The 27,113-nt window shown below is 54.0% G+C and overlaps 12 protein-coding genes across 12 annotated transcripts; 3 read left to right on the top strand and 9 right to left on the bottom strand.

The window, feature by feature from the left end:
* Nucleotides 1-1,556: 1,556 nt before the first annotated feature.
* On the bottom strand, nucleotides 1,557-2,813 carry N7532_005601 (sugar phosphate isomerase/epimerase family protein; the record flags this gene model as incomplete). Its single annotated transcript, XM_056618095.1, has 1 exon — nucleotides 1,557-2,813. One exon carries the CDS (start codon nucleotides 2,811-2,813, stop codon nucleotides 1,557-1,559), a length of 1,257 nt encoding a protein of 418 aa, XP_056474254.1.
* A 1,020-nt stretch (nucleotides 2,814-3,833) lies between these two features.
* On the top strand, nucleotides 3,834-6,507 carry N7532_005600 (Concanavalin A-like lectin/glucanases superfamily; the record flags this gene model as incomplete). Its single annotated transcript, XM_056618094.1, has 5 exons — nucleotides 3,834-4,187; nucleotides 4,247-4,546; nucleotides 4,603-4,867; nucleotides 4,926-5,025; nucleotides 5,082-6,507. The coding sequence occupies 5 exons, from the start codon at nucleotides 3,834-3,836 to the stop codon at nucleotides 6,505-6,507; spliced, it is 2,445 nt and encodes an 814-aa protein (XP_056474253.1).
* Nucleotides 6,508-6,913: 406 nt separating this feature from the next.
* On the bottom strand, nucleotides 6,914-7,795 carry N7532_005599 (uncharacterized protein; the record flags this gene model as incomplete). The annotated part of the gene is made up of 1 exon (XM_056618093.1): nucleotides 6,914-7,795. One exon carries the CDS (start codon nucleotides 7,793-7,795, stop codon nucleotides 6,914-6,916), a length of 882 nt encoding a protein of 293 aa, XP_056474252.1.
* Nucleotides 7,796-7,935: 140 nt separating this feature from the next.
* Nucleotides 7,936-9,084, bottom strand: N7532_005598 (Zn(II)2Cys6 transcription factor domain-containing protein; the record flags this gene model as incomplete). The annotated part of the gene is made up of 1 exon (XM_056618092.1): nucleotides 7,936-9,084. One exon carries the CDS (start codon nucleotides 9,082-9,084, stop codon nucleotides 7,936-7,938), a length of 1,149 nt encoding a protein of 382 aa, XP_056474251.1.
* Nucleotides 9,085-9,549: 465 nt separating this feature from the next.
* Nucleotides 9,550-10,551, bottom strand: N7532_005597 (putative iron-regulated transporter; the record flags this gene model as incomplete). Its single annotated transcript, XM_056618091.1, has 2 exons — nucleotides 9,550-9,816; nucleotides 9,877-10,551. 2 exons carry the CDS (start codon nucleotides 10,549-10,551, stop codon nucleotides 9,550-9,552), a joined length of 942 nt encoding a protein of 313 aa, XP_056474250.1.
* Nucleotides 10,552-11,728: 1,177 nt separating this feature from the next.
* N7532_005596 (mitochondrial 37S ribosomal protein mS47) lies at nucleotides 11,729-13,266 on the bottom strand (the record flags this gene model as incomplete). Its single annotated transcript, XM_056618090.1, has 3 exons — nucleotides 11,729-12,931; nucleotides 12,995-13,156; nucleotides 13,216-13,266. 3 exons carry the CDS (start codon nucleotides 13,264-13,266, stop codon nucleotides 11,729-11,731), a joined length of 1,416 nt encoding a protein of 471 aa, XP_056474249.1.
* A 526-nt stretch (nucleotides 13,267-13,792) lies between these two features.
* On the bottom strand, nucleotides 13,793-14,731 carry N7532_005595 (mitochondrial 54S ribosomal protein uL4m; the record flags this gene model as incomplete). Its single annotated transcript, XM_056618089.1, has 2 exons — nucleotides 13,793-14,575; nucleotides 14,648-14,731. 2 exons carry the CDS (start codon nucleotides 14,729-14,731, stop codon nucleotides 13,793-13,795), a joined length of 867 nt encoding a protein of 288 aa, XP_056474248.1.
* A 211-nt stretch (nucleotides 14,732-14,942) lies between these two features.
* On the top strand, nucleotides 14,943-16,260 carry N7532_005594 (mitochondrial 54S ribosomal protein mL38; the record flags this gene model as incomplete). The annotated part of the gene is made up of 2 exons (XM_056618088.1): nucleotides 14,943-15,471; nucleotides 15,536-16,260. 2 exons carry the CDS (start codon nucleotides 14,943-14,945, stop codon nucleotides 16,258-16,260), a joined length of 1,254 nt encoding a protein of 417 aa, XP_056474247.1.
* Nucleotides 16,261-16,435: 175 nt separating this feature from the next.
* On the bottom strand, nucleotides 16,436-17,038 carry N7532_005593 (putative mitochondrial inner membrane protease subunit 1; the record flags this gene model as incomplete). The annotated part of the gene is made up of 2 exons (XM_056618087.1): nucleotides 16,436-16,618; nucleotides 16,682-17,038. The coding sequence occupies 2 exons, from the start codon at nucleotides 17,036-17,038 to the stop codon at nucleotides 16,436-16,438; spliced, it is 540 nt and encodes a 179-aa protein (XP_056474246.1).
* A 710-nt stretch (nucleotides 17,039-17,748) lies between these two features.
* On the bottom strand, nucleotides 17,749-18,631 carry N7532_005592 (OBAP family protein; the record flags this gene model as incomplete). The annotated part of the gene is made up of 3 exons (XM_056618086.1): nucleotides 17,749-17,792; nucleotides 17,864-18,319; nucleotides 18,415-18,631. The coding sequence occupies 3 exons, from the start codon at nucleotides 18,629-18,631 to the stop codon at nucleotides 17,749-17,751; spliced, it is 717 nt and encodes a 238-aa protein (XP_056474245.1).
* A 5,770-nt stretch (nucleotides 18,632-24,401) lies between these two features.
* N7532_005591 (uncharacterized protein) lies at nucleotides 24,402-24,617 on the bottom strand (the record flags this gene model as incomplete). The annotated part of the gene is made up of 1 exon (XM_056618085.1): nucleotides 24,402-24,617. The coding sequence occupies one exon, from the start codon at nucleotides 24,615-24,617 to the stop codon at nucleotides 24,402-24,404; it is 216 nt and encodes a 71-aa protein (XP_056474244.1).
* A 1,123-nt stretch (nucleotides 24,618-25,740) lies between these two features.
* On the top strand, nucleotides 25,741-26,859 carry N7532_005590 (uncharacterized protein; the record flags this gene model as incomplete). Its single annotated transcript, XM_056618084.1, has 1 exon — nucleotides 25,741-26,859. One exon carries the CDS (start codon nucleotides 25,741-25,743, stop codon nucleotides 26,857-26,859), a length of 1,119 nt encoding a protein of 372 aa, XP_056474243.1.
* Between the last annotated feature and the right edge of the window lie 254 nt (nucleotides 26,860-27,113).

The raw sequence follows: 27,113 nt of genomic DNA, 5'->3' as shown, positions 1-27,113 counted from the left end.
CGACCCTTTATTTAGTTGATCGTAACGTGTAGGCCATCATCTGCCTAGCAATCCCAAGTCATTACCCTAAGGCATGCTCTAGGAGTACATACAGCTAGTGGCAAGTTACTTTTGAATCCTGTCAAACCACAGACCTTCACCCACTCGACTGCATGAACGCCTTCGCGGGCTGCGCGCTCTGGCCCGTGTAACCAGGAGTGGGGTATTGGCCCTCAGCATGTACTCTCCAATGTTCAGTGTACAATAATGGGACTAAGCCTGCAGAAACGAACCCGTGTTCATCGGAGGTCGATCTAGCCGATTCGCCATAGGTGACAGTGGGTCCCCCGGATGACCTTTTTGGTCAAACCTGCGGGGTCCTTACGTCTCCGCAGGCCCTTCATTCTTGGTTTCAGCTGGTACCACTAGAGGTACAGGTACTAGCTACTAGCCGGACTAGGGAGTAGCTGGAGCTCCACTCAAGCTGCGCGGTCGGGAGATCACCAATCTCAGCCAGCCACGGCCTGGACACATAAACAACCCACGCGCGTCTATTGGCCCTTTGTGTGACCATCGATGGCGAGTCTTGTCATGTACTTCGCCAGAAGTACCGGGTGTACCGAGGATTGATCTCCGGGGAGATGTCATCGCAAGGATGCAGTGCATCCGACCAAAGAACCCGATCGACGCTACACCCAGCTAACCCATTCGCCTACAGGTTTGATTCTCCTGGAATGTCAGTCGTCAGGTGCTACATAATCCCCTACTTGGAGAGCCCAGCCGCTTTATAGAATAATATAAAGAGGAAACACCGGACCACCTCGGTCTTCCACGTGCACATTGTAGAATCTTGCCCGTCGGCGCTAATCTATGCAGATGCAGGTGAGTGGAAAGACTAGATCGGTAGGCTGTGTAACGAGGCTTGCAGAAACCAGCCCATTTTCAAATCAATCACAGCTTGCACCTAGTGTCCATTTGGCTGTAATTATTCGCCATCGAAAATTATTAAACATCGTTCTTTTCAATTTCTGCAAAAAGAAATCACAATCTCCGCACTTGATGGTTTGCCGAACTTCGGCGATCACGGTTCATGACGTTTGACAGGACAATTGCCTTGCTAGACCTATCCTGCAAGTTCCTTGGGGACTTGCGGCAAGCTATGCGCGCCACATGCGCGACGAAGCCCAGGTGCGCTATATTTGTTAGAAGGATTCGGAAACTTTAGGCGCCAGCCAGCGGTCAGCTTGGACCTCCGGAGGAACTGTTCATTGTCCAGTAAAGGGATAGGTGGGTTTCTGCGTTACCCAGACATCGGTGGCAGGAATAGCGTCAACCTGCAAACCGCTTCATCTGGAAATATGGAAACTCTCAACACGTAGTGACTAATGGAATTTCCCTTCTGAGTTTCCCGACCTCGAAGGCGTCGAGGCCATGTTCGCAGCGGTAGTACAAGTAGTTTGCCTATTGGCAATTACGAGGCGGGGGCGTCCACGTCTTGTTGACAGGTCCCATGATTGGCTCAACGACAAAATCAATTACCCGAACCTCTAAATCTGACAAGAGCTTAATGCGTTGTATTACAGGGCCTCCGCGCGAGAGGCAATCATTGACAGCACACCCCCTCCAAATGAGATGCCCCGGTCCACCTCCGTCTCCACCCCATGAACCACTGTCTCTATCAGACCCATCCTGTGGCTGTGGGACTCTGTCCCGTGTGGGGGCTTTTGCTCCTTGGTAGGTTCTTTTGTCGGCTCCTTTGCGGAGTCTAATGTTTTTGACGGAGTGTCCTTGGTCGAGCCAACCTGGCACAGCTGCTGCCAGGACCGCTTGGCCCGTTCCGCATGTTGCGCGGGTGTCTGGTGGTCTGTGGAGGCCAGTGATCGTGAAAAGATCTCGTATGCGAGGTATCCCGACCAGCCGAGGTCGATGATGGCCTTCAGGATGCTGAGGACGGGCAAGAAGCCGCCCCGGTCGGACTCGCAAAGGAAGAGGCGACAGTTGCGCGACCAGCTCAGTCGACTGGGCTGGCCCGCGACATAGAATGGGTGTCCCGGAAGGAGAGGCTGGCTGAGACGTTCGGCGTCGGCTATCTGGACAATAAACAGCTTGCTGAGGTCGAGAGTCGAGGCCATCCGATCCAGCGAGCTGCGTAGATCGGCCTCGGCCGTGCCTGCCACACGGCCATCAGCAGTGGTGGGGTCGGCGAAGACGGCGCCGGCGATGTTGAAGGTGTCAAGAGCGATGCCTAGATTGGGGCGATCGACGGCCTGAACGATCTTCCAGGACTTTTCCCAGGTGTTGACGTGCGTGCCCCAGGCCAGCGCCTCGTAAGCAAACTTGATGATCGGTTGGTGCTGGGCACCTCGTGCGGCCAGTTCGCGGAGATCGTCGACGATGATATCGAAATCACCGACGGTTTGAGGCAGTTCAGTGGCCGGGTCCTCGGGGAGGAAGTTGGAAGGGACCAGGATGGTGTCGGCGCCAAGAATGGTGAGCGCATCCATCCAAATGGGCACCACCTCGTCCAGGATCTGGTTGCGCTTCTTGCGATTTACCAGGCCCTCGTAGAAGCGCAGCGGCTGGAGGTTGAGAACAGTGACTCCCAGCTTGTCGCAGTGTCCTCGGATCTGGGTGGCGGCAGCGAGGACTGCATCGCGAGGAGGGGTGACGGAGGCAGGTGAGGAGCGGATGCCGCGGGCAAGAGTCTCGAGATCGTCGATAAACAACTCGATCGCCTTGAAGCCATTTTTTGCGGCTTCCTCAATCTTGTCGAAGATACTGTGGTATTTTGCAGCTCCCAGGGAGACAGTCGTGATGGCAGGTTTACACTCCATTTTTGAGTATGACACAAAAGACATTGGATCAAAGCAAAGCAATGGCGATAATGAAGAAATGGACGTGAAACACCCTTATAGCAAGGGATAGATTAAATAGGACTATTCCCTTATTTCAGCTCCATTCAACATCATACATATATGTACAAGACGCACTGTTGCGAATGCGCTGGACCCGTCTGTAGGTCGACATAAGCAAAGGGGGGTCACACTAACCGGATCGCAAGATGAGAGATCCGCTACCTCAGCTGCGTCCGCCATATTTTTTTACGCCATGGTTTTACGAATACTCGTCATGTTACACAAGCACATCATCGTATAGATTGAGCACAAGCCCTTGCATCGACGATCCTGCATGATGTGGATCGTGTCACCCGGCTACATCCAGCTACCCCATCGGCTCCACCCCAGTACATACTCAGTAATGGCGAGCTGAAGTGCAGAGAGACATTGATCGGCGGCAGCCACGGTAACAAAAGCAAAGAGCTATAGAACATGCACGCAGCTGAAGCTCTGTCGGCTTCTCCGCACCAGTGAGCCTCTCAAAGATTGCCTGTTCCAAAAAACCTGGTTTCCGAGAACTCTGGTAAACGTACGCCTTTTAAGACACTAAAAACCAGTATGTCACAGGTATTTCTGATATTAATTGGTCCTTTAGATTACCTCTAAGGTGTTTTTCAGCGAGGTTTCCCGCCTGTGGTGAGAAAAGTGAAAGAATGATGAAAAGCAACAGCTACGTACAGTTTCACATAGTGTGTATGCATGCGTGTACTACCTGATCAAGAGGGGGCCGTCTCGCCCCAGCCCACTCTAGCCCACTCCGGCATGCTCCCCAGCTGCAGCTCTGACCGACCTGACGATAGTCCAAATGCAATATGATTCTCAATTCTTGCTCAGCTGCTGAATATAAATATTAGATCTAGTCCAGGTAGCCTGATCTTCCAGATGTTTGTTCTCAAACACTTTGTCCATACCAATCAACAAGAAAGAAAACTTCGATCCAGGGGATCACGAGCAACGATGTCTACATCCGACCACAAGTACTATCCCATCAACGGTATTCCCGTGAACAACGTCGAGGCTTCCCAGCTTGGTCCCGAAGTCCAGGTGCCCATCCGTCATGAGATTGACTCCTGGAGCAAGGATCCCGTCAACGAGAAGCAGGTGAAGCTGTTCGTGATGGCCCTCGCTCGTTTCCAGAAGATCGACCCCTTGGAGCGTGACTCGTACTTCCAGATTGCTGGTATTCACGGTCAGCCCAATGTCCCCTGGGACGAGCCCATCGACAAGAAGGATGCCGAGGGACTTGGATACTGCACGCACAACAACATCCTCTTCCCCATCTGGCATCGTGCCTACCTGGCACTTTATGAGGTATCGAATTCCTCCCAGCCGCTTAATGACAGATCGGGTCGATGCTAATACATTCTCAGCAACGCCTTTACGAGATCATGATTCAAGAAATTGTCCCCAACTTTGCCAAGGAACTGCGTCCGCAGTGGAAGGAGGCCGCCGAGGAATGGCGTCTGCCCTTCTGGGACTGGGGTGTGAGTACCTCAGTGCCTGACCTGGCCAAGTACCCCTACACCTTGGTGCCAACCGCCGATGGCACCGGCGAGGAGCGCATTCCCAACCCACTCTTCCAATTCGTCATGCCCAACAACCAGCCCATGTCCACTGCTGGCATGGACAGCTTTAAGGACCCGTGGGTCGACAATGGCGAGATGCTGTTTGTATGTTATGTGCTTCTTCTCTTTATCATCAGAGAGTCCTGCTAACCGAGATATAGTTCGGTGAATGTATCGGAACCAGCCGTTGGCCCGATGAGGGTGAGAATGCCTCGGGAACCAACACCTGGAAGTATGGTGTCGTGAACAACCTCAAGGTCCAGGAGACTCTCAAGGCTCCCGTCTGGCTTAACGAATCCAAATATGGCCAGCCGGCCGAGATGGTCTACCGTCTGCTCACCACTCCCATGGAGTACTCGACCTTCGCTACCACCGCCCAGCTTACCGACCAACAAGATATCACCAACGATATCAACTTGGAGTACAGTATGTGTTCCTGAACTTTCGAACTGTGATGACCTGTTGTCTAACAATCTCTCTTCAGTTCACAACAACATTCACGGTTGGGTCGGAGGACCTCTCAACGGACACATGTCTCAAATTCCTGTTGCCACATTCGATCCCCTCTTCTGGCTTCACCACTGGTAGGTCGATATCTCGTATGAGAATACAATTCAAGTCAATGCTGATCAATTTGCAGTAACATTGATCGCATCTTTGCCCTGTGGCAAGCCCTGAACCCCGACAAGTGGTTCGAGAAGGCCAAGGTCAACAAGTTCTTCCAGGAGACCATCGGTCTTCCTGAGGGCTCCGATATCACTCCCGACACTAAGCTCCGCCCATTCCACAAGGACACTGCCGGTGCCGTGATGACCCCCAAGGATGTCCGCTGGCCGTACAAGCTCGGCTACAACTACCCCGAGCTGCAGACCTGGAAATACAAGCCCGAGGGCTACACCTCGAGTACCTTCCAGTCCGAGCTGCGCAAGACCGTCAACGAGCTGTACGGTATGTCCCGCCAGCAGCTGATCGACGCCACCCACAACATCAAGGGTGTCGAGTACCTGGAGGATGGCTCCAAGTCCTCCGACTACTCCTTCAGCGTTCGCTACCGCAAGTACGGTCTGGGTGGTGACCCCTTCTGGATCCGCATCTACCTATCCGACGATATCAACAAGCAGAACCCGACCAAGGACCTGATCACCGAAGTGTACAACTTCAGTCAGCGCCCCGAGACCAATTCAGGCAAGCTGGCTTGCGGCAACTGCAAGGGCCAGCAGAAGGCGAACATCAAGTCCACCGCCAGCATCTCCCTGACCCCCATCCTGATCACCCTGCTCAAGTCCGGCAAGGACCTGGCCAGTCTGGCCAAGGACGATGTCCTGAAGTACATCCGCGAGCGCGCCTACTGGCGTGTCTTCCGTGCCGGCAAGGAGGTCCCCTCGTACGAGGTCGACAAGCTGGATCTGGAGATCATCGGTAGCACCAACGACTCCACCGTCTACAACGATGCCACCAAGCCGCCCAAACTTGAGAACTTCAAGAAGGAGCCCACCATCTCCGGAGGTCCTGGTGGTGCCCTGAACCCCAGCCTGCAGCAGCCCGTCACCGTCGCTCCTCCTGCTGTGCCCGCCATCCCCAAGGCCGGTCTCCGAGTCGGCTCGCACCTGCCATTCAAGGAGACCCTCAAGGCCGACGGTGTGGTAATCGTCGACTCTAGCGGCCTGAACCTCACCCCATGGAAGGGCTCGGGCATTGACAACACCCAACTCTCCTTGCACGAGGGCAAGAATGGCGACGGCAACACCCTGTTCCTCATCTCCATGCGTCGGGCTGAGAACCAGATTGTCTTCAACACCAAGATCGACGACAAGTTCGGCAAGGAAGTCCGTGTCTCGCTCGAGAACCGCTTCAAGGGCAAGACCCCGTCGATCCTGATCCACGACCAGGGCGATGGTTATGAGGTCTTCATCGACTGGCGCCACGTTCTGTTCTTCGAGAAGCGTGCCGAGGGTAAGACCGCCCAGTCCATCTCGTACAGTGTCAACCAGGGACAGACTCCTGTCTGGTCGTCCGACCTGAAGGTCAAGGTGTACGCCTCCATGAGAGAGGTCTTCCACCACTAAGCTTGACAATCGGCCAAGGCTTAGTAGGAAGCGCACTTGATGTTTTCGGATTCCTGAGATGGAAGATCCAGTCATTACCGTTTGGTCATGCTTCGTGTACATCTACCTGGAGAATCTTGTCAGTTTGATGTCTTAGAACATCTTATTAGTATCCTAGATAACTCAAAAATCTCGAGACATATTTTGGTATCATCTGTTCCGGAAGCTAGTAGTCCCTAATACGATCTATCTTGAAAGTGCTCTCCTAGAATCGTAGATACGCACATCATGGTGTCAGTCGAACAGTGAAAAAAACACCTGAGCTCCTTTTCTCATTCATGAATATCTGCTGATTGATCGCTGTGGAGAATGCATAGTCGTCTAAGCGGTATATATGGTATGTACATTGCGTCAAACAGAGCGAAGTTCAAATCATGACGAAAGGGTTCGAGAAAAGTTCTCGTCGCACGCATCGCGAGTCGGCCCATGACCTCGACACATCCTGTCTGCGAGTCATCTCTTCTAACAAAAGAAGGACTTTGTCAGCGGATGGATGTCGGGCAATCGAAGTGGCGGGTTCATTTTCACGCGCAGCTGCCATCCGCTGCATTTCCTGCACAATCCATTGACGCTGGTCGTGCGAGCCTTCGAGGCCGGCCACAAATATTGGCCACATGAAACTGACTGGGAGGTGGCCCGGTAAAGAGCCGGCAGATTCGATGGTGGCTAGCTGTATGATTTTGTCGACGGCGCCGTTCACACGATCTGTGCGAGGGTAAATTGCAAATGCGACTCGGTGGAGGTAGATGAAATTTGCTAGAAAATTCGCAACATATTGTCGGAATGTGCGGCAGACCTCGAGAGCAACTGGTGCACAGAGTGTATCGTGCAGGGCTTCTGGTTGTCCGTAGATGTCGATTACGGAAGGCCGTCGGTGCCAAAGTGTCTCCAGATCCGCACCAACTTTGTGCGCAATCTGGAGAACTTCGAATTCATCGCTTAGTGTCCCGCGGCTGCGATGATGTAAATCAATGCAGACAATTCGTCGGACGACTTGCTGTGCTTGTACGAAAAACTCGAATGCCGGGCCCACGATGGCTTCGTAGACGAGATAGCTCGGGCTGCGGAATAGGTCTTCATTCGGATCTTCCTCCCTGCGCTCTTCGGTCGAACCTGCCATGCGAGACTCTCGTGAGCTCTGTATGTCTGATGGTTTAGGTTTTGGTCGGTCATTTGGTAAGTTTCCCAGTTCGATCAACAGGTCGCCATCACGGCCTGCGATTAGAGATTTGACATCGAGAAGAGACATCCAGGAGACCAGCAGATGGCCGAGTCCAGTCCATTCTCGAGTCCGGTCATTAAATCGTTGCAAGAGTAGATAGGAGGAGTGCAGATATGAAGTGCCCGCTGCATAAATTTCGGGCGATGAAAACAGCTGTATATCTCCTGTCAATCACGACACTTCAAAAAGCTCACGGCCAGACAGATCAAACATACCTCGGATAACATCAAGAAGAAAACCGCAGCAAAGATCTTGATCAATGTTGGCTCGGCCACATCCCCGAGCAAACAGGCTTGGATCTCCGAGCTCGCTACTCGGTAGTATGTGGGCGCCCAGCGCCACTGCTTGCCCTCCGTTGCTGCTTTGTGGACATCCGAATAACAATAGAGTGCGTTCAGCAGTGGGCTAAAGTCTCGAGCGTAAGCCAAAACAGATGGTCGTACATATTTCCACTCCATATTCACAGGCCCAAAGATGACGGCGGGCGGATCAATAGCTAGAAAGTGCTGGAGCAGTTGTTCTTCGTACGAAGTGGTCCCTGGGTCGGACCAGCTGCGCCTTGTGGCTGCATCGGAAGTATCGCCGATCGAGGCTCCATCCACTAATGAAGAAGTCCCGTCTGGGCTCAGTGGCGATCGCTGTTCTGTTCCAAATTGTGCTTGCGCTTGTGCCTGTGCTTCTTCCGCTCCGTTTGTGGTCAACCCGGCAGTTATGGATTGCGGAGGCGGGCTATTGGTGAAAGCTGGAAGACCGCTTGTCAGGTCAAGGTGTTTTTGTTCTAGCTCAGACGTAATCCCGCCCATAAAACCAAGCATATCAAACGGTCCTCCCAGTTCTGGCGGATATGGTTCTGGATTGGCGGGGGTTCGTCGCATCGGCGCCGCCATCGCGGGGATCGTTCGGTGGTGGTCGTCCGGTCGCAACACAGTATTGAAGAAAGTCAGATCCGGCGAGCGCTGCGATGCACTCGCTGCTGCAGCGACAGCCGCCGCAGCAGAGGCAGAGCCGATGGCCGGGGTCGGAGCCGTCTGAGGAGCGGTCTGCGCCACGACGATCGAGTCGCGAGAGTGGCGGGTCGAGGTGTTCCCGAAGGCGATTGGAGGCTTATAGACACAGCGCAGGCGCAGTCGATCGCAGTTGGCGCAGCTGGGTTTGGACTCGTCGCAGCGCACTTTGCGAGCCCTGCATGTCAAACAGCCGGTGCGACGGCGCGGGCCTGACCGGCCAGCTCCCCGGGCTTTGGGCACCTGTGAGCCGAGCGCTTGCGTTAGTCGAGATGCGCGATGGTATCGTTTTTCGAGAAGCGGTACCTCCATGATGGAACGAACAGTCCCGGGGTGGGCACCAGAGACATGGTGATGAGTGTCAGGGACGGCGGTGGCCGCTTTCCCCGCAATTCGGTCCCACGGCGTGGATGACGAGCTCGATGGCGCCACGAGGTTCGCGGCCTTCGTCAGACGGGGCGACGGCAGTGGGCAGAGCGGGCGATGCCAAGAGACTTGAATGAGCAATGTCACACGATCGAACTGAACTCGACGAAGGGAAATTCAGCAGCAACAAGCAGCAATGATATGCACGGCGCTCAGACTCCACGTGGTCGTGCCTGTGCCTGAGCGTGCCATTTGGGACTGCACATGGCGATCATTTCATACCTTATATTCTTGGAATATGACTCTGATGTATGTAGACAGTGTACTTTTTAATTCTTGGAATTACTATTATACATCAGGATAGAACCGAATGTACGTGCTTTTGATAGTATCCGCTCTATCCACTTAGATCTATGCGGGCGATGGGACGGCCCGGTACAGCACCTTGTCTCCTCCCATGCACTTCGACCGGTGCAGCAGATGCCCGCGCTCCTTGCGCACGTATGTCGCAAAGCAGATCGCTGCAACAGCAACAGCCCCAGAGCTAATCATCACCGGGTACTCAAATTGCTCGGGACGAGAAAAGACAATCGTAGATGCAAACGAGAGCATTTCAAAGATGTTCTGCAGTGCCGTCTCAGTAGCCGAGAAGCGGGTTCTGGCATGCTCTTCGACGTTCTATACGCAATTAGCAAATGACCATTTGGCATCTCAAGACAATCAGGTTATAGAACCCACCTCCTGCACGAGGAATTGCACCGACAGATCAAAGCCCCAGAGTCCGATCCGACTTAGAGCCACCCCGATAACAAGACATCCCGCAACTAACCGCGAATTCGAGTCCCATGGAACATATGCCGCCGCTGCGCCAGCCACACAGCAGAATTGCCAGTTCAGGAACCACAACCCAGAGCGGATGGGACCAATCCGGTTCATGATGAGAGGTGCGATCCAGGTTCCCGCAAGCTCGGCAGCCACAGAGCCGATACGCATGCAACTGACCTCCAGTGAGTCGAATCCGCTATGGAGTAGGTAAGTGACCATAGTAGCTCCAAAAGACAGAACTGTGAGGTAGATCAGGCTCAGTGCGAACGAGGCTATGAAAACTCGGTTGGTTACAAAATCCTGCCAGGGGGCTAACGTTTCGCGCAAGTAGCTCACGATACCCTGGCATGGCCGACCTGGGATTTGTGTAGCAGCATTATTCGGACTCGTGGCAAGGGTCGTAGTAGCAGCATGCTTTTTCAGCTCGGGAACTGACCGGTACACCTGTGCGATGGCCACGTACTCGACCAGTACGGATGCCATGTTCAGTCCCAGGACGGTCCAGATAGCGACTCGCGTCGAGAAGCTGTCCACCAGGGAGATGAACACAGGGGCAATGAGTTTGCAGAAAAGATCGATGCGGCGCATCGAGGCATTTAAGTCTGCATGATGCCAATGTTAATTGACTCGAAACCGCGAAGAGAATGCATTGCTGTATTACCTTGTCGGGGAACATTGATGCTTTCGGATATGACAATAGCCTGTCCATAGCAGAGTATCAGTAAGACCCCAGGTTAAAATATTGAATTCAACATAGATCGCCTCGACATACCCAATCGCGCTCGACGGCCACCGTATTTGCAGAGGCCGCCAGCTTTTCAAGACAAGCTAATAAGCCAACCAGGACAAACAAAGATGAAGAAAGGAGCTGAGAGTCAGAAAACTTCGATAGTGCCACGAAACTCAAGCATGATGCCGCAACGGGGACTCGTTGCCAAACTGTGGAAGATGGAATTAGCGCTGTTACAATTGAGGAGCAGCCAACTCAAGCCGCCAAAATCTACCAGTGGGTCACTCACCGATCGAATGCCTCAATGCAACTAACCGGTCTGACTTGTCGACTTTCTCACCCATCCAAGGTGAAAGAGCAACGGCCGAAAAGGCTCTGACCAGAGCATAGATGGAGGCATAGAGCAATGTTCCTGGAAAGATCGCGGCTAGGAAGAGGACTGCTCCGAACTCGAACATGCGAGAATTCCATGCCGAAAGAGTATGCGACACATAGAGTCGCATCAGTACCGTGCGTGCTTCCGGCTTGGGACCAGTGGGTAGTGGCGGGGATAGAACATCCTCGGATGAAGTGGAGGTGGGGAGTAATTCAGCGCGCAGGTCCGAATCATCGTCGTTTGATGATACCCGCCAGGCCGTTGAAGATCGTCGTTCTGCTGCCATTATGTGGAATGTTCAGTTGTGCGACTCTCAATCATACTGGTTTTCTTGGAATCGTGGAATGTGCCGAGTTTTAAAGATGGAAGGCTAAGGTAAGGTTAGATGGAAAATGTCGGGTGACGATGGGGCGCGGTCCAGTAATGCCCGGTGGGCTGATAATATCATCTTGTGTGCAAGTCATGACCGAGTACCTTGGGAGCCACCCTAACATCACTCTAAAATAAAGTGAGCGAGTAATACGCAGTGGATTGTAATATCTATGCAAATACTCCAAATGTAGACCAAAAACCGGGGTAAATCCTAATACATACGGATGGCATCCAAGCTATTCGCCATCGGCATAAATTACATGCTGTTAGATATAAACTCTCGCTCTTTACACCCACTCAATGCCCTTCTCAGTCCTCTTCGAACGGCGGCTCAGCACCTCAAGCACCTTCTCGCGCACACCCTCCTTCTGGTTCCATCGCTGGTCGAACTCGTTGACAACCTGGGGAACGGAGGTGCCGTGGTTGCGGACGAACTTCTCAATCTCGCGCTCGGAGGGCAGAGCAAGCTGCTCGTGAGGGTAACTCCTGTAGTCGTTTCCACTCTCTAGGTGCAGGCGGGCCTGGTCTTCGGGAATGGAGAAGAAGGCCTCGACGGCCTCGTTCGACACCTCTCCCAGAGTGGCGGGCTGCCACTCAGCCTGGCGAGGGGGCTTGGACATCAGGCGGGCCTTCACGCCCTCCACGAAGTCGGGGTGGCGCATGAAGTTTGCGGCAACCTGGTACTCACGCTGGAAGGTCTCGGAGATACTCCATTTCTTGCCCAGACGCATCTGGCGCAGAGTAACCTTCAGAGAAGTCGGAGAGCGGCTAGAGAGGGTCTTCAGGGTCTTCTGGGCCCACTCCTTCTGCTCAGTCTCGTTCTCTAGCGCGGTGAAGATCTCCTCCACGCTGTTGAACTGGAAGCAACGGTCAATGGCCTTGCGGAGCTCGCCGGCCAGAAGGATGGGCTCCTCCTGCAAAGAGGGAAGACCGAGAGAGAATTCGGCCATGGTCTTGTTCACGGTGTGCAGTCGCTCGGGGAGACCAACGTGGTCAGGGAAGACGAGCTCGGAAAGACGCTGGGTAACATTGCTCAGGACGCTGGAGTGCAGGTAGTGTGTCGCAATTCCGGCATACAGAGCCTGGACACCGTTCAGGCGCTCAGAGGTCAGGGCCAGGTAGGTGCCCGTTTCACCATCCAGTCGCGGCAGGAAGAACGAGCCACCCACGTCGGGGAAGTAGCCAATGGTTGTCTCGGGCATAGCAAAAACGGTACGCTCGGTAGCAATTCGGAAGGGGGCGTGCATGCTGAGACCGACACCGCCGCCCATGGTGATTCCGTCCATGAAAGAGATGACGGGCTTCGAGTATGTAGCAATCGTGTGATCGAGGCGGAATTCGAGACCAAAGAAATCTGTCGACGCTTGTTGTCCCTCCGGTCCCTGCTCATTCTGAAGCGCAAGAGCGGCGACATCGCCTCCTGCGCAGAGCGCCTTGGGTCCGGCGCCCGAAATGAGGATAATGTTTGCGATCTGAGACTTTTCCCACTCCTATAACCCCCAATACATTAGCATACGCATCCAATTGAATATGCATGCCGAGCATGAACGAACCTTCAGGCGAGGGAAGATTTTGCGGGCCATAGAGCCATTGAGAGAGTTAAGCTTCTTGGGACGGTTGAGCTCGACGCTGCGGAGACCGTAAATAGAGTTGAACAGAACATCGTCGGGCTCGTCACCGGGGAGTTCCTTGGGGATATCAGGGGATGTGGATATCTTCCAACAATACGATCAGCATTCCACTCGGTATCTCGGGGTTCTGCGAAGGGTCTTACCGAAGCTGTCGCCCGAAAGGCAGGGTTGGTCACCTTGGCGCGCAGAGGCATGGCTGGCGAAGGGAACCGCGAGATCCAGCTCGGCGGCGAGGGTAATCGTGAGAAGGAGTGTCGAAGCAGCATGAAGACTGATGACGAAGAGAGAACGGAGGGAGGTTGGTTTACAAAAGGCAATCAGATGTTCTCCGCTTTACCGTCGACCTCGGGAGTTTTTTGGACGGGATTTTCTCCGGTCCGAGGGCCACTTCTCCGCCTGCGCCGCGACTGCAACTGCGACCGTCCACGTCCGCAACTAGCCGCTCATTGCTATGCTGCGTGCTATAGCATTTATTACCGAGCATGAGAACTTAGGGGGTTTTCAGCTAGAATTGCGCCCATTTCAAATGCGCACACCAATGGCTGGCAAACACAATTCGACAGCTCTCATTCGAGCCAGACGTTCCATCAGAAAAGTGGTAGGTAGTATAGTACCTAGGGTAAGTAACCCAGGTAGATCATATTCTATTTGTACATATGGGCCAGAATACAAAGACGAAGAAAGAGAAATAAATGCAAACGTCCGCTCCAATCAAGACAATCACAGGTATCGTGCCTTCGCCGGCTTACTCGTCAAATCACGCGAGTGCCACTTGAAGAACCGATTCAGCGCCGTCCTCTCAATGACGAGTCTCTCCGTCTCCAGCAGGTTCTTCACATCCACCTCGCTGCAGTCCTTAATGGTTGCGTATTGCTTGAGCTTCTCCATCGTGTCAAACAAGTTCTCGTCGAAATCCGCCGTGATCAGAGTCGACCGGCCCTTCTTGGTGCTCCAGCCGTGGTCCTTGAGAATACGCTCCATGAGGAACGGTGTTGAGTTCTTAGGGAGGGCAATTTCGTTGTCCAAAACGATCAACTCTCCGCGGGCGTAGCGGTAGCTGAGGGCAATGCGCCAGGCTTGGTCGTAGATCTTGGCGGGCAGTTCGGTCGAGAAGTCGCGAGGATGGGGACCGTGAGCAACACCTCCACCCACTCGAATTGGTGACTGCTTGTTGCCCACACGAGCGCGGCCAGAGCCCTTCTGCGGCATGAGCTTGCGGTGACTACCGTGAACCTCTCCCCTCCACTTGGTACTGGCCGTTCCTTGTCGGGACATGTCACCCTCGTAGACGACTGCACGGTGGAGGATGTCTTTCCGGAGAGGCATCTGTAATTGTTTCTGGGAGTATTCGACGAGACGAGCAGGCTCCATAGAAGGGAAGGCGTATGTCATGACTTGGACGGGACGGTCCCATGGCGCGACGGGCGCGGATGTCGAGGGATTGGATGTGGAGGAAGCCTGGGCCTGAGCCTCAGTGACCATTGAACGCGTAAGGCATCGTCGCTATATCAGTTATAGTCAGTCATGTCATGCAATCAGGCGATCACAATCGCGCGGGCAAAAATGTGGACGAACCGTGACACCCTCCGACCCCGACAGAAGTCCGCCTGAGGTGCGCGAAAGCAGCCTCAAGGCCCGAAAAGCCTCACTGCCAGGCATTGTGAAGATCACGACAGGGATTGGGCTATGTGGTTTGATGATGTGCTGCCTTAAGTTTTTGGATGGGAGGAGCAAAAGTTGATTTCCGGGGAGGGCGGTGGGCGCCAGCAAAAGTCTTGGCTTCGAGCAGAAAAAGTTCCCCCGAGGACAACAACATCGCCAACTCATTGCCCTCCCAATCCCCACAACCCACCCGCGGGACTCTCACAAAATGGCTCATTGCGAGCGGGCATCCAAGCCGCTGCTCCAATGCCTTCGCAGCTCTTACGCTAGAAGCCTGACGGGCCTCCAGGTCCAGGCACGTGGCTTCCAGTCGACAGCCGGCGTCGCAGAGGCTCAATCCGAACAGACCCAACCTTTCCATAAGAACCCCGATCCGTCGCTTGTTACGAGCCCCCGACTGGAGAGACGATTGATGCGACAGGGTACCACCCCCATTGGTTCTCGCCGTCGCCGTGCCGCGCTGCAGGGCTCCCCCAACATTCCCTTTGAGCAGCTGCCCTACCAATGCTTTCAAGAAGCGCGAAACCTCCTCCTCGCCGACCGGGCAGAGAAGCTGGAGGAGATTGAGAAGATGAGACAGAGAATTGCGCGGGTCGAGGCTCTCTCAACCGAAGAGGCCGGGGGCGAGCAGTCACGAAAGTCTCGTTTGGGAGCCATGCAACTGCACTTGGAGCAGCTTAAGATCCATGCCGATATTAATGACCCGCTTGTTAAGCGTAAATTCGAAGATGGTCAAGGTATGTTCATTTTGCCTCAATGTGCTGAGATGGGACAATGCTAACCTGCTCTGCGACTTGATAGGCGACATGAGCAAGCCCATTTACCGCTTCCTGGCTGACCGGAAATGGCGGGAATACCGCCGCAAGATTCTCGTGCAGCGCATTACACAGATGAAGGTCGTTCCCGATGTCCTGCCTCATTGTGATCCCACCGTCGACACTAAGCTGTACTTCGGCAAACGACAGGTCCAGCCCGGTGACTACGTTCTCGCCAATGCCAGTACGACCGCCCCGAAGCTGGATGTGCAGATGTTCGAGCGCGGAGAGAAGCTTGTGACTATTGCCGTCGTCGACTCCGATGTTCCCAACGTGGAAACCGACAGCTTCGACTATAAGACCCACTACCTCGCTGTCAACGTGCCCATCTCGGCCGTCAACACCAAGGTTGACCTCTCTCAGCTCTCCGCTGAGTCCCAGGTTGTTCTTCCCTGGTTGCCGCCCGTTGCCCAGAAGGGTAGTCCTTACCACCGTCTCTCCATTCTCATCATGGAGCAGAAGGATTCTCAGCCTCTCGACTTTGCCGCCGTGAAGGCCAAGGAGGCTGACCGGGAAAATACACTCCTCCGCACCATCCAGGCACGTTATCATCTCAAGGCCATTGGTGCCCACCTGTTCCGTACCAAGTGGGACGAGACCACCCTGGAGGTCATGAAGCAGATAGGCTTCAACGGAGCGGATGTGGAGCTGCGCCGCAAGAAGGTCGAGCCTCTTCCTTACAAGCGCAGAAACCCTGCCTCGTTCAGGTGATCCTTCTCCAGTGTTTAGTATATCTCCTGTCCAGGCGTACTTTGAGTATAGATTTGTATTGTACAATTGAATATGTATGAATATGCACAGCAGACCATTTCCTTTTGGAATACACCAAACTCCAAGTAGATAGATGCTCATCAAACCATGCCCGGCTGGGGGTATCTTGTCCACCTCAGATCTGATCGTCTAGTTGCGCCGGCTGCATAGTATTCTTGACCCATTCCATCTTTGACGGTGGCCAGACTCGTGCGACAATTTTGCCATTGATCAAACCCAGCGGTACGGGTCCAAAGTTTCTCGAATCTCGCGACCAGGGGAGGTTATCGCCGACAAGGAATGCATGGCCTTCAGGGACCTATTTCGGCAGGGTGTTAGTAAATTGCTGAGATGAATAAGAACCTAGAAAAGACAAAAATACCTGAATCATATCTGGTTGTTTCCCAACCTCAGTACTGTACGGCTGATCGCGACAAACAAAGTCCCCGGGCATACCAATCACCCTCTTTGCGCCATGAACACCCAGAAAAGTCGGGTGATTGAACCGGACAACATCGCCAACCTGGATTCCCTTCCCATTGCTATGCAGTCGCGAAATCAAAAGCCAATCGCCTCGCGGGTTGAAGGTCGGATACATCGATGGTCCTTCGCTGGATTGGATCGTCACCAGGTGCTCCCAGATCAATGTGGAAGCGCAGAAGATGCCGGCGCCATTGACGAGGAAGCGGGCGACTTTGCCCGGCTGGAGTCTCAGTGCGGTCCTCAGGAATGACTCCATTAGGAGGAGAGGCGAACAGGCCTTGAATTTTCACTGGATTCCAGCTGCGGAGCTCATGCTATCAACTTATCGGCCATCGCGGAGAGACCGCATCGGCCACGTGACTCGGTGCTTAAAAATCGGATCGATTCTGCCCAGCGTTCTTCTTCTTCTCCGACACCTGTGTGAAAAGCACAGAGCGCCCCTCGATTCTAGAGGGAATGATGCATTTGTCGATGGTGATTACCATGCTATTCTCCTTTCGAGCAACTTCTGCTACTCAATTTGTTGCCTCATTCATATGTGAGCGCCGAATTGAGCAGCTGTTAGTTCCTCGGAAGCAGAATTTCAATCAAATCGAGATGCCACAGCACACAGAACCCAATTGAATTGGGCCTTACTATTCTCTCGTCTCATTGCCGTTGGAATATATCGCTTCTACAAATGCTAGAGCTTGTCGTCGCCGAAATTCAGCACCAGGACGCGCAAGTGTGGACAATGAAGCAAGATTAATACGACCGGTCCGTGTATATCACAGGCCATCCCCCTATCTGTCTTGGATTTGACCCCATTTGATTATGGGACTGGGTCTTTCAAGGCTTGTGCAGTGGGGAGACACCCTCCTAGAAACTTGCAGTTATACAAGAATTCATATGACATTTTCTGAAGCATCCATCCAATTTCTGCCGTAGAGACGCTACTCAACCTTACACTTTTGACATTTTGAATACCTATTGATCTTTCTCTTTAGAGCCCTTGCACATCGAATCGGCATCTAAATTTCTTCTCAGCAACATGAACTCTTGCAAGCGCGGCCTTCACTGTCAAATATTAGGAACAACATACCTGGATCCTTCTTAACAGTAGCAATCCCCTCCCTCTTCCTCGCCTTCTCCCGATAATTCGCACCAAACCGCTCATCCCTCTCCTTCACCAGCGCATCTAAGCCTCCCTCCTTCGCCCTCTCCACGCTCTCAGGCGACGTGAAACTCCCCATCAACTGCGGCGGTCCCATAGGCACAACATCTCCCCGATCAACCTGCCACATATGATACGTCTTACCGTACAGCGGCACAATATCCTCCATCTCAGCCGTCTCGGCCACGTCCCAGGCCGGGGCTGCCGCTCCGACTGGCGCCGGCATAATGAGCATTCCGCTCTTCACTTCATATTCGTGCGTGTGCCAAAGCTTGCGTTCTTCGGTGGGTAGGGTCCTGAAGATGCGCGGTGTGACCATGTATTCAACGCCAATGAGACGGGCGTTGGTTTCTGGTGAGTCGTAGATTAGGCATTGGCGGACGTCTATATCCGGAGATCACAGCCCTTTGTCAGCGGGTTCTTTTCCACAATAGAAACAACCTCTATCAAATCAGTCTCTTATCGGCTATTGTACATACCCTCTGTAAGATGTGCGCAGTAGTGGTTTGCTTCGACGCATCTGGTCGGATCGTTGGCGTAGACGTGAAATGCATTTAGATGGGCACAAATTTGCTTGACGGGCGTGAAGTTTTGGACCATGGATGCGCCAGTCTCGAGCACTTTGCTCTTTGTTGTTTGAGGGTCGCCTGGGATGCCGCTGAGTTCGGGCCTGGAGTTTCGTGCACAGGCTGACATGTTTATCTCTCGATATATATCTGAGTTTCTTGCTGGGCGGGAATGTTAAAGCAGAGGATTCGATTCGAGACGAGTATAAAATAGTTGCAGAGTGACTATTATAATTTTGCGCAGATCTCGATTGATGTCGAACATATGAAGTCTAGGAGTTTGCGGGTTGAATCTCGTGGTGGCCCATCATGATAGTTTTGACGTCACAATGACCGCAGGTTAGATAGGCTCTGGATTGTATACGAGTTCTAGATATTACACAGCTTTTCAAATGGCCTTTGGATCAGATGGCCATACAATTGTCATGATTGTCCTGTTTATAACGTACCAGCGACAGGTGGCATCTCGTGTGGTATTTCTGCGTGGCCCGTTGGCCCGCCTAAGCCGCTACCTAGGCACCTCTCCCCAAGCACATTCTAGGTACTACCAACAGAACCTTGCCAGAAATACAACCTACCTCTCAAGATCACAGATCAATACTACAACTCCACCTGTGCTCAATTCTATCCCGGTCCAATGATTTATCGGATGATGCCGCACGCTTCTTCGCTGCCTGGCTTTGATGAGAGTCATCTGCAAGGCGCATTCCGACACCGGCATCACGATCAGACCAAAGCCCAAACTCGACCACGTAAGGGATATCGAGTCAAAGTCGCAGTCGACTCGACAAAAGGAAAAACCCTGATTTATCATCTATCATTTATCGATTGGGTGCGTTATCGAGGACGTTGTACTACAGTTGATCGGTGCCCGACAAGAGCTTTGCTGGGATGATCGCACGTCGGACTCGCACAGAAGCAAATCGAGATCATTGCCGAGTTTCATCTGCCGAGGGCAGCGGAGAGAGGGAGGCAAACACCGCACAGATCTCTAGCCATGAATATGATAGCCTTTACCGCATTACAACACGCCGATTGTACGTGTCAGATCTTACATCCTTGCTGGTCGCATTATTGGAACTGTACAGCTCCACGACGTAAATGTTTCTGCTGGGTTGGAACTGGGAGCAATCACAATTGATGGCCACGTTTGCCTTGTACCTCGTTCCAACCACTACCGGTGTCAGCAATGATATGTCATTGTGGCTTGTACCGAATCCTGTACGTATACTTCAGTACCCCAAACTGTCCCACCAGATGAGCAATACCAATACGAGTTCAACCATTTTTGCCACTCTACTTACTGGAGTCCATACCCTCCCGCGTTTATACAGACTTTCTCCGCCGTTTTCAGAGCCCGAAGGGCCAACTCTATAGTACCTCCTAGGCCCACGGAGAAGTCGGAAGAACGAGCCCAACGGTGGAGAGCACATGACTCAGCGATCGGCCGGCAGAGCAGCAGCAACAAATCACCAGGCTCACCGCTGCAGCCCAATCTCGCATTCGCAAAGCTAACAGAGCAAAAATGGATCCGCAGCTTCTTCGTTCGCGCAAAGCCGAAACGCGCGGTGCCGCACGGGCTGAAAAGTTAGCGACGAGATGAGATGGGACGCTCCGGACTCCACTCGATCTTCAATGAAGACCATTTACGAGCGGGCGTCCTCACCGTCGGTAAGTATCTTTTGGGAATTATTGTCACTAGAAAACTCAGCGATTCCGGGCGCAGCGAGTGGAGGAAGTGTCTCCATTCGCGGGACCCTGTTCAATAAGGCGATCCAGTGGTGGCTTTTGTGGCACCCTAACCTCTGCACCAGCGCGCGCACTAGCCGTCCGACCAGGGTTGCGATGCATATCGCGGAAAACTGGCACGAGGGACCCTTCACCTTTCGCCTTGGGCAGTGGTGTGCGGTGCGCGTTGGGAAGGGATGGGCGGGCTGGTGGAGTCGAGGGTTGGAGGACTCGGGAGGGTGTTTCCACTTAAATGGGCTGCAGATGATGATCCTCTCTCGGCCGTGACAGACATGATGACTAGTCTATCTGGTCGAAGTGGACGGTGGGGGAGATCACGAAGTATACACTGATACTCAGGAGATGTAGCTCGCAAGTGCAGTGGCCATCAGACGGGAGATGAGAGGGCCACGACCGGAGCTCACGAGCATACGTACACGGTTCCCCGGTGGGACTCAGACTGCTGTAGACACTGCCTCCGGATAGGGGCGCATGCAGTCGTCAGCAAGTACGAACGACAGGCACCCACGAAGCGTAAGAATAGAAGCAATGGCAGAGGATCGAATGGTGACGGATCCTGGCCGTTCGGCCGCTGACTCGAGCATCGTCTGGTCAGCATGGCCCCCAGGCCCGGCGCTAGAGATGCCTTCCCCCCTCCGTTGGCCACTATCTGCAGGAGGGACATTGTTCCGTCGTGTAGGGGCAACGGGCACAGTGAGGATCACCCGCATCGATAATCGGCGCCGGCTGGGCATGTGTGTGCCATCTCACTGCAGACGCTCAGCTGGGATGGATCGTCGCGAGGCACGGTCAGAGGCCCCGGTGGAGAGGACGGAGATGAGGCATGTCTGAGTGTCACGAAAGAGCAGGGCGAAGCAGGATCGGCCCCTGCAGGCGGAGGTGGAGGGAGCTGGTCGGATGCTGGTAGGATGCTGGTAGGCCCGGAGACTGAAAATTGGAGCAGGATAAGCATACCGTGCATGGGCCACGCCTAAACCCGGGGGTTCGCTCAGCATCAACATACACTTCAATACATGGTACCCTCCAATGTAGGTCCGTATTGATCAATTACTCTTAGAACTTCGCCCACCTACTGTGAATACAGTATGTACTAGTAATAGCACGTTTGTTGTAGACTGAGGCCACCCTAGGCCCCGTCACGTTCTTCTCTTTACTACCCTACGGTAGGGCACAGTACTATACTAGCGCAGACTAGCAGAATGAACCTTTGCTTGACCGCTTCCCTCCGCCACGCATGTCTGACCTTGACGACCGCAAGTACTTAGGCTCCGATCCCAAAATGTCGATCGTCCTTCGCCCCACCGGCACCTGGGCCATGTGTGGCGTCTCGCCTCAGGCGTCAGGGCCTCCCTGAAGGCATTTCCCTGGCCGGACGGGTAGACGCCCTGGCACACATGACAAAACCGTGGTGCATCTGATTGTGCATGCTGAGGGTACTAGTGTGTGTACACCTGATGCACCGGGGAGGAGGCTGGTCTTAGACCCTCGCGATGCGCCCTGTCACCGAAATCGAGGGGTCTGGACACAGGCAGATCGAGGACGACCGCTGTCTAAAGGGCCCAAGGGTGGTCATTGGCCGACCCCGGGCAAATGGTTCGATTCTGAAGCACTGCGTTGCAGCCTATCCTAGGATATTCTAGGGTACCGGGGAACGGCAGAGCGGTTTCAGCCAACCTGTGCACATCACATCGAGACAACGGGCCAGCTGCATGCCGTTGGGACCGGGACGCGGTTGACTGTTGACTACAGTAGTACTGTAAGTACCGTACCGGGCACTCGGAGGATAATGGGTCCCCATCGGCCCCTCTCCCAACAACTCAGGAGGCAACATTCTGTCTATTCGCTACCCTGCTAGTCCTGTCAGTAGGGAACGGAGTGGACGATCGTCGAGTCATCCGGGCGCGCCAGGAGAGGGGCCAATCCAAGCGACCGGGTCTAGGGGCATTCGACGGACGAGAGAGGGGAGGGGGCAAAAATGTAGCTCCTTCCAACCCCCTCTCTCGGACCTCCTTGGGAGATTTTCTTTTATATCATCGTGGAGCACCGGAGCTCTCAGCTGGCGTATAGGCAGGGGAGGGCCCCTGGGCCCCCGGAGGGCCGGTGCTACACCGTAAAAAGGCTGATGACATGCCACTAAAGCAAGCCAAATTGATCTTAGTCCGCAGCTGTTCCCGGTCCCACTGGCATACGGCCACTGGCGAAAGGAAGGACTCGACTACGCTGGAAAGGGGAGGGAGGGGAGACGAGGGGGAGGGGAAGGAGGGTGGATGGGCCAGTCAGAGGCCAGGGGGAGCCATCAATGGGGCATCAGAGGGGCACGATGGAAGGTCTGGAAGACGAAGGAAGGCTGGATCGGCTCCGCCCGTGAAAGTGGAATGAAGCCAGGAACTTACCCACGCGTCGAGGAGTGGGGAGGTGAGGAAAAAAGAGGCTCGCGACAAAAGAGCTGATCCCGCCCCGATCTGACATCGGGTCTCGGAGAGTGACCGTCACCTGCGAGACTATCACCTGGATCTATGCAGTGACTCCCTTAGGTACCTTAGGGAGTCATCGAGTGATAGTGTCGAGTCGACCCTCAGGTAACAAGACTAAATGGACTAAAAGATGAGCGCTTGCATGTAACACCTGGAAACTTGGAATGGCAATGTGCTGAGATCCATACCCCAAGGTACAACCTCGAACAAGTACCCCGAAACCCACCGCAGGAAGCGCACTATACAGACACGGTATCCAGAGGCCTTGGTAAACCCACCTCTCAAGAAACTTCTTGGCCTCGGCATTCGACAGGACACCCAGTCCTGGCAATTGGAACAGTAGTACAGAATGGCCACTGCGGTGTACTCCAGAGATCGGCAAGTCGGATGGTGTCAGGGCCCACCTCAAAGGGAACCGCCGGGCCCCTGAGCTTCTGGAAATGGCGTCTCCAATTTTTCACTTTGCCAATGTGGCCCCTGCAGTGCAGAAGTGGAGTCCTGCAAATGCGTTCCGAGGCGGGCTTGGATCGCTTGCGGTGTTTTGCATTTTGCATTGGTCCCCTGAGCGCCGCATCCCGGCCCCATGACATCGTTTGCATCACATTTCCGTGATCGTATACCTACCTACCTTGGAGATGGAGTATAGCCTAAGGTAGTATACCTTGGGGGTACTATCCTCGATGGTTAGGAGAGGACTGACTCACCATCGACGCACTAAGCGGCAGACTAAACTCATACACTGATCTAGTTTCAAGGATACAGAAAGAGCAAACCTGTTCTGGCCCGAGCAGGGCTGGTTTGGCAGTTCAGCGCTAAGCACGATCAGATCCGCCCGGCCACGTTGTGAATGGTGGCTCTACCGCCCGTTTCCGCATCGGGCGACCGCCCCATCTGTACGTGTCCCGTTTGAGCCTTTTTTGTTTTTTTAGGCCACTAGTTTCTTAAATCTGCTCACAGACCACGCGGGCCATATCTATCGATCCCGACCTAGTGCCACGTTAGTAGTCCCCAGTGACTGCAGCTGGAAACTGGATTCGGCCATGCGAACTATCCAGTGATTTGATGGACAAGAGTGCCGGAGTAATGAATAATGTATACATGTGGGAGTGTAGGGTGTAGGGCAAGGTGTAAGGTAGGTGCAGCGGATGAATCACATTCGAATCCATCCGACAGGCCCCTGTACCGACTGTAGGTTATCCATCGGTCGCACTGGACTCGACGGTTGTCTTGGAAAGGTTGGGCGAACTCTACTGAGAGCAATCATGAAAAATTCGCAACCGCTCCACGTTCATCAGAATTGCCGAGCTTCCCGCCCAGGTTGAACACGAACGCTGGCGGTACGACTCCCGCAATGAAACAGGTCCACCAGCCCGTACAACGCCCTCCTCGGGTAATGCAGGTCGACTCCATGCAGCTCAGGTGACGATATCCAACCTGTCCATCAAACACTTACTTATTGGACACTACTGTCAAGTATTAAGTATTTGATCAATGAAGCCCCCGACGGAGCATAGTTCCCGCCGCCTCATTGGCCACGTCCTGCGGAGGTGGGATGGATCGGAAGAAAAGAAAATCACAGCAGATCGCGGTGGCGATGATGCGCCTCCTGCATCATGTATCCTGTACTCCGGATGGAAGACGGCGCATGCAGCGGAGAAACGCAGGCGACGAGTCCTACTACTGGTAAGCATAGAGACGGCATGATTGGCGCACTCCAATCCTGCCACGGCCAACCACGGCGCCGCCATTGCGAGACCGGTGCTCGAGTTTCGAGAGTGACAAGGGCGCAGACAAGCCACTAGTCGTGGTCACGGAACCATACTTTGTCCTCAGGGCGAGGGAGTTGAGGCTAGTAAGACTTGGGAAAGGCTCCGGGAACGACCATCGAGACATGACGGAGTCATGTTCTTGTCGACACTAGTCCCGGAGGGGGACTCCACTCCATCCCTTGTCCATGGTGGCATATCTGGGCAGGACACAAGGATGTGCGAGTCGATCGTGGAGCCCCATCACATTGTCACCCTTGCGTAACGGAGCGACGGCGCAGACCGTCCAGGGAGGGGAGGGGACGTGGTTCCGAGCATAAGCATGGAGCATGGAGCACCATCACGACAAAGACGAGTACGACCACGGCGGTATGTACATTCAGGCAGATCATAGTGAAACGGACGAAAAATCAGTGGCCGGCGGCTGAGGAGGGAAGTGCTGGCTGCCGATCGGGACGGATCGTGGGCCAAGCAGCATTCCATGGGCGGTTAAGGACTGGAGTTCCTGAGATTTAGAATGGAAAGGAAAAAATCTAAATTAAATTCAAAACCAGTAAGAGACCAGACAGAAAAGAAAAGTAAAAAAAAAAAGTAAAAACCGTCGCCCCAGACTTGCTGGGCCCGTGTGAGAGGGTCGAGTGGAGGGTTCCCCACGGCAGCCTTCGTACCAGTAACACTATGTATGTAGTATGTATGTACTGTATGCAGTAGCACTATGTGAGGCACTGGCACGGAAGATTCCCCCTCGCTGGGTCCCCTGGCCGAAACGGTGGAACTCTGATTCATCATGGGTCCGGCCCTTTATTTGGTTCTGGCACTAGGCTCGTTTCGTTAGTGTCAACGTCGTGTCATCTCAGCATGTGCGGTGGGATCGTGGAGCTGGGGCGGGTGGGAGATCGCCCTGGATTCCTATAATACCAGGTGCCTCCTCCTACTCCAGTAGACTACTGAAGCGTGCCTGGTTACAAGTATACATCAGCTCCTGGCCGTTCCTTCCCAGGAACTTTGGCCCTGCAACTGCCACCTCATCTCCCTGCATCTACTCCATTTTGACATTACTGCCCTGCTCGACCGGCTTACTTTTTTATGTTCGTCCATCCCCCAAAGCCAAACACCATTCACGTTCTACGAACTCCATTAACAACCTCCGCAGTCACTTCTCTTTTATGGCCCATTACTGCTACCAACAACCAGCCTCTGCGACAGGCTCCCAATGGCTTCCGCAAAATGGTTATAACCAGCCCACCAGCATGCAAGAATGGATCAACGCCTTCCCGCGTCCGCGACACACTCGAGTCATGAAGCCCCGTAGTGCGGGGAACAGTCCCTCCTCTGTCGGTCGACGACGCACGACGGTCGCCCAGAGTGCCATGCACGGAATGCCCAACCAGTATCAATCGTCTCTGGAGGCCGTCCTTCTCGCCTCCGCGACCCCGAACTCACGTCCGATCAGTTGGCATCCATCCTCTGGCCGGGCCCGTGGACTTTCCAACCCGTCCTACACCCCCGACCTCGCTTCGGAAATGTACCCCAGCATGGCCGGCGTCCCGGAGCAAATGAATGCCCTCTCGGTCTACGGCACCGACAGCATGGTGTCGTTTCCCATGTCGGCGGGCCCTGCCTATTCCCCGGGCTACCTGCCGGTGTATTCGGATCCCATTCACGAGGCCATGCCCATGTCGCAACCGACGCCCGCTCTTTCGATGCCCGGCTCGCAGGTCGACCCGATGACGTGGGACGTGGCCGCAAGCAACGGTGATTATACGAACATCACGCAGACCACCTCCGATGGCTGGTCGTTGGATATGCTGTCCATGGCCAACATTCCGCCTGCGGAGACGACGTGCCCCAGCTACGCCAGTGTCCCTTCACCCGGCGAATTGAGCGGACCTTCAACCCCGGATTTCTTGCCAATTCAACAGTTCGACGATGTGTCGGCCACGACGCAACCGAAGAAAGACGGAAAAGTCGAGGAGGAACTGGTCGGCATGGGCCTGTACAATCAACCCGACGGATCTCTCGCTCAAATACAGCAAGGAACCCTCGGCAAGGGCCTGAAGCTGGAGGAAACCTTTTCACCCTCAGACGACGAGAAGGACGAGAGTGTTCAGGATGCGGAAGAGGAGAACGACCTGCAATCGGTCCCCCAGCAAACCGCGCCCGAGCAGCTTGCGACCATGACCCAACCACATGCGCAACCGCAGATGACGATCCCGAAGCAACCGTCCAAATCGGGCCTGAACCTGCTCCACAAATCCTTCTTCCTCGACCACGATGATCTCGATCAGCAGTCGATGATGATGAATGCGGCGCAGCCTTTCGCCAATTTGAACCAGTCGTGCATGAGCTACGGGTACGGCTGGATCTGAAGACAATCACTTGAATCTTCTTTCCTATTGTGCATTTCTTTAATTGTTTGGTACGACAGCGGCATAGCGAGGAGTTTATTGTTTGTTTGCTATATTTATTGCTGGAGTTGTGGCATACATGGATGGATACCCAGGGAACGAACTACTTCCCATAGCTTTTTGAAGGCGCGGCTTAACCGCGCTGATATCGAGACCTGGCAAAATGCCAGTGTCTGCAACAAGATAAATTATCTCACCTATTTTTTAACGTACCA

The sequence above is a fragment of the Penicillium argentinense genome (assembly GCF_028826775.1).
Source record: "Penicillium argentinense strain IBT 30761 chromosome Unknown utg000005l_segment0_segment0, whole genome shotgun sequence".
Lineage (NCBI taxonomy): Eukaryota > Fungi > Ascomycota > Eurotiomycetes > Eurotiales > Aspergillaceae > Penicillium > Penicillium argentinense.
The sequence above is the reverse complement of the archived record's forward strand: the minus strand, read 5'-3'. Positions and strand labels throughout refer to the sequence as shown.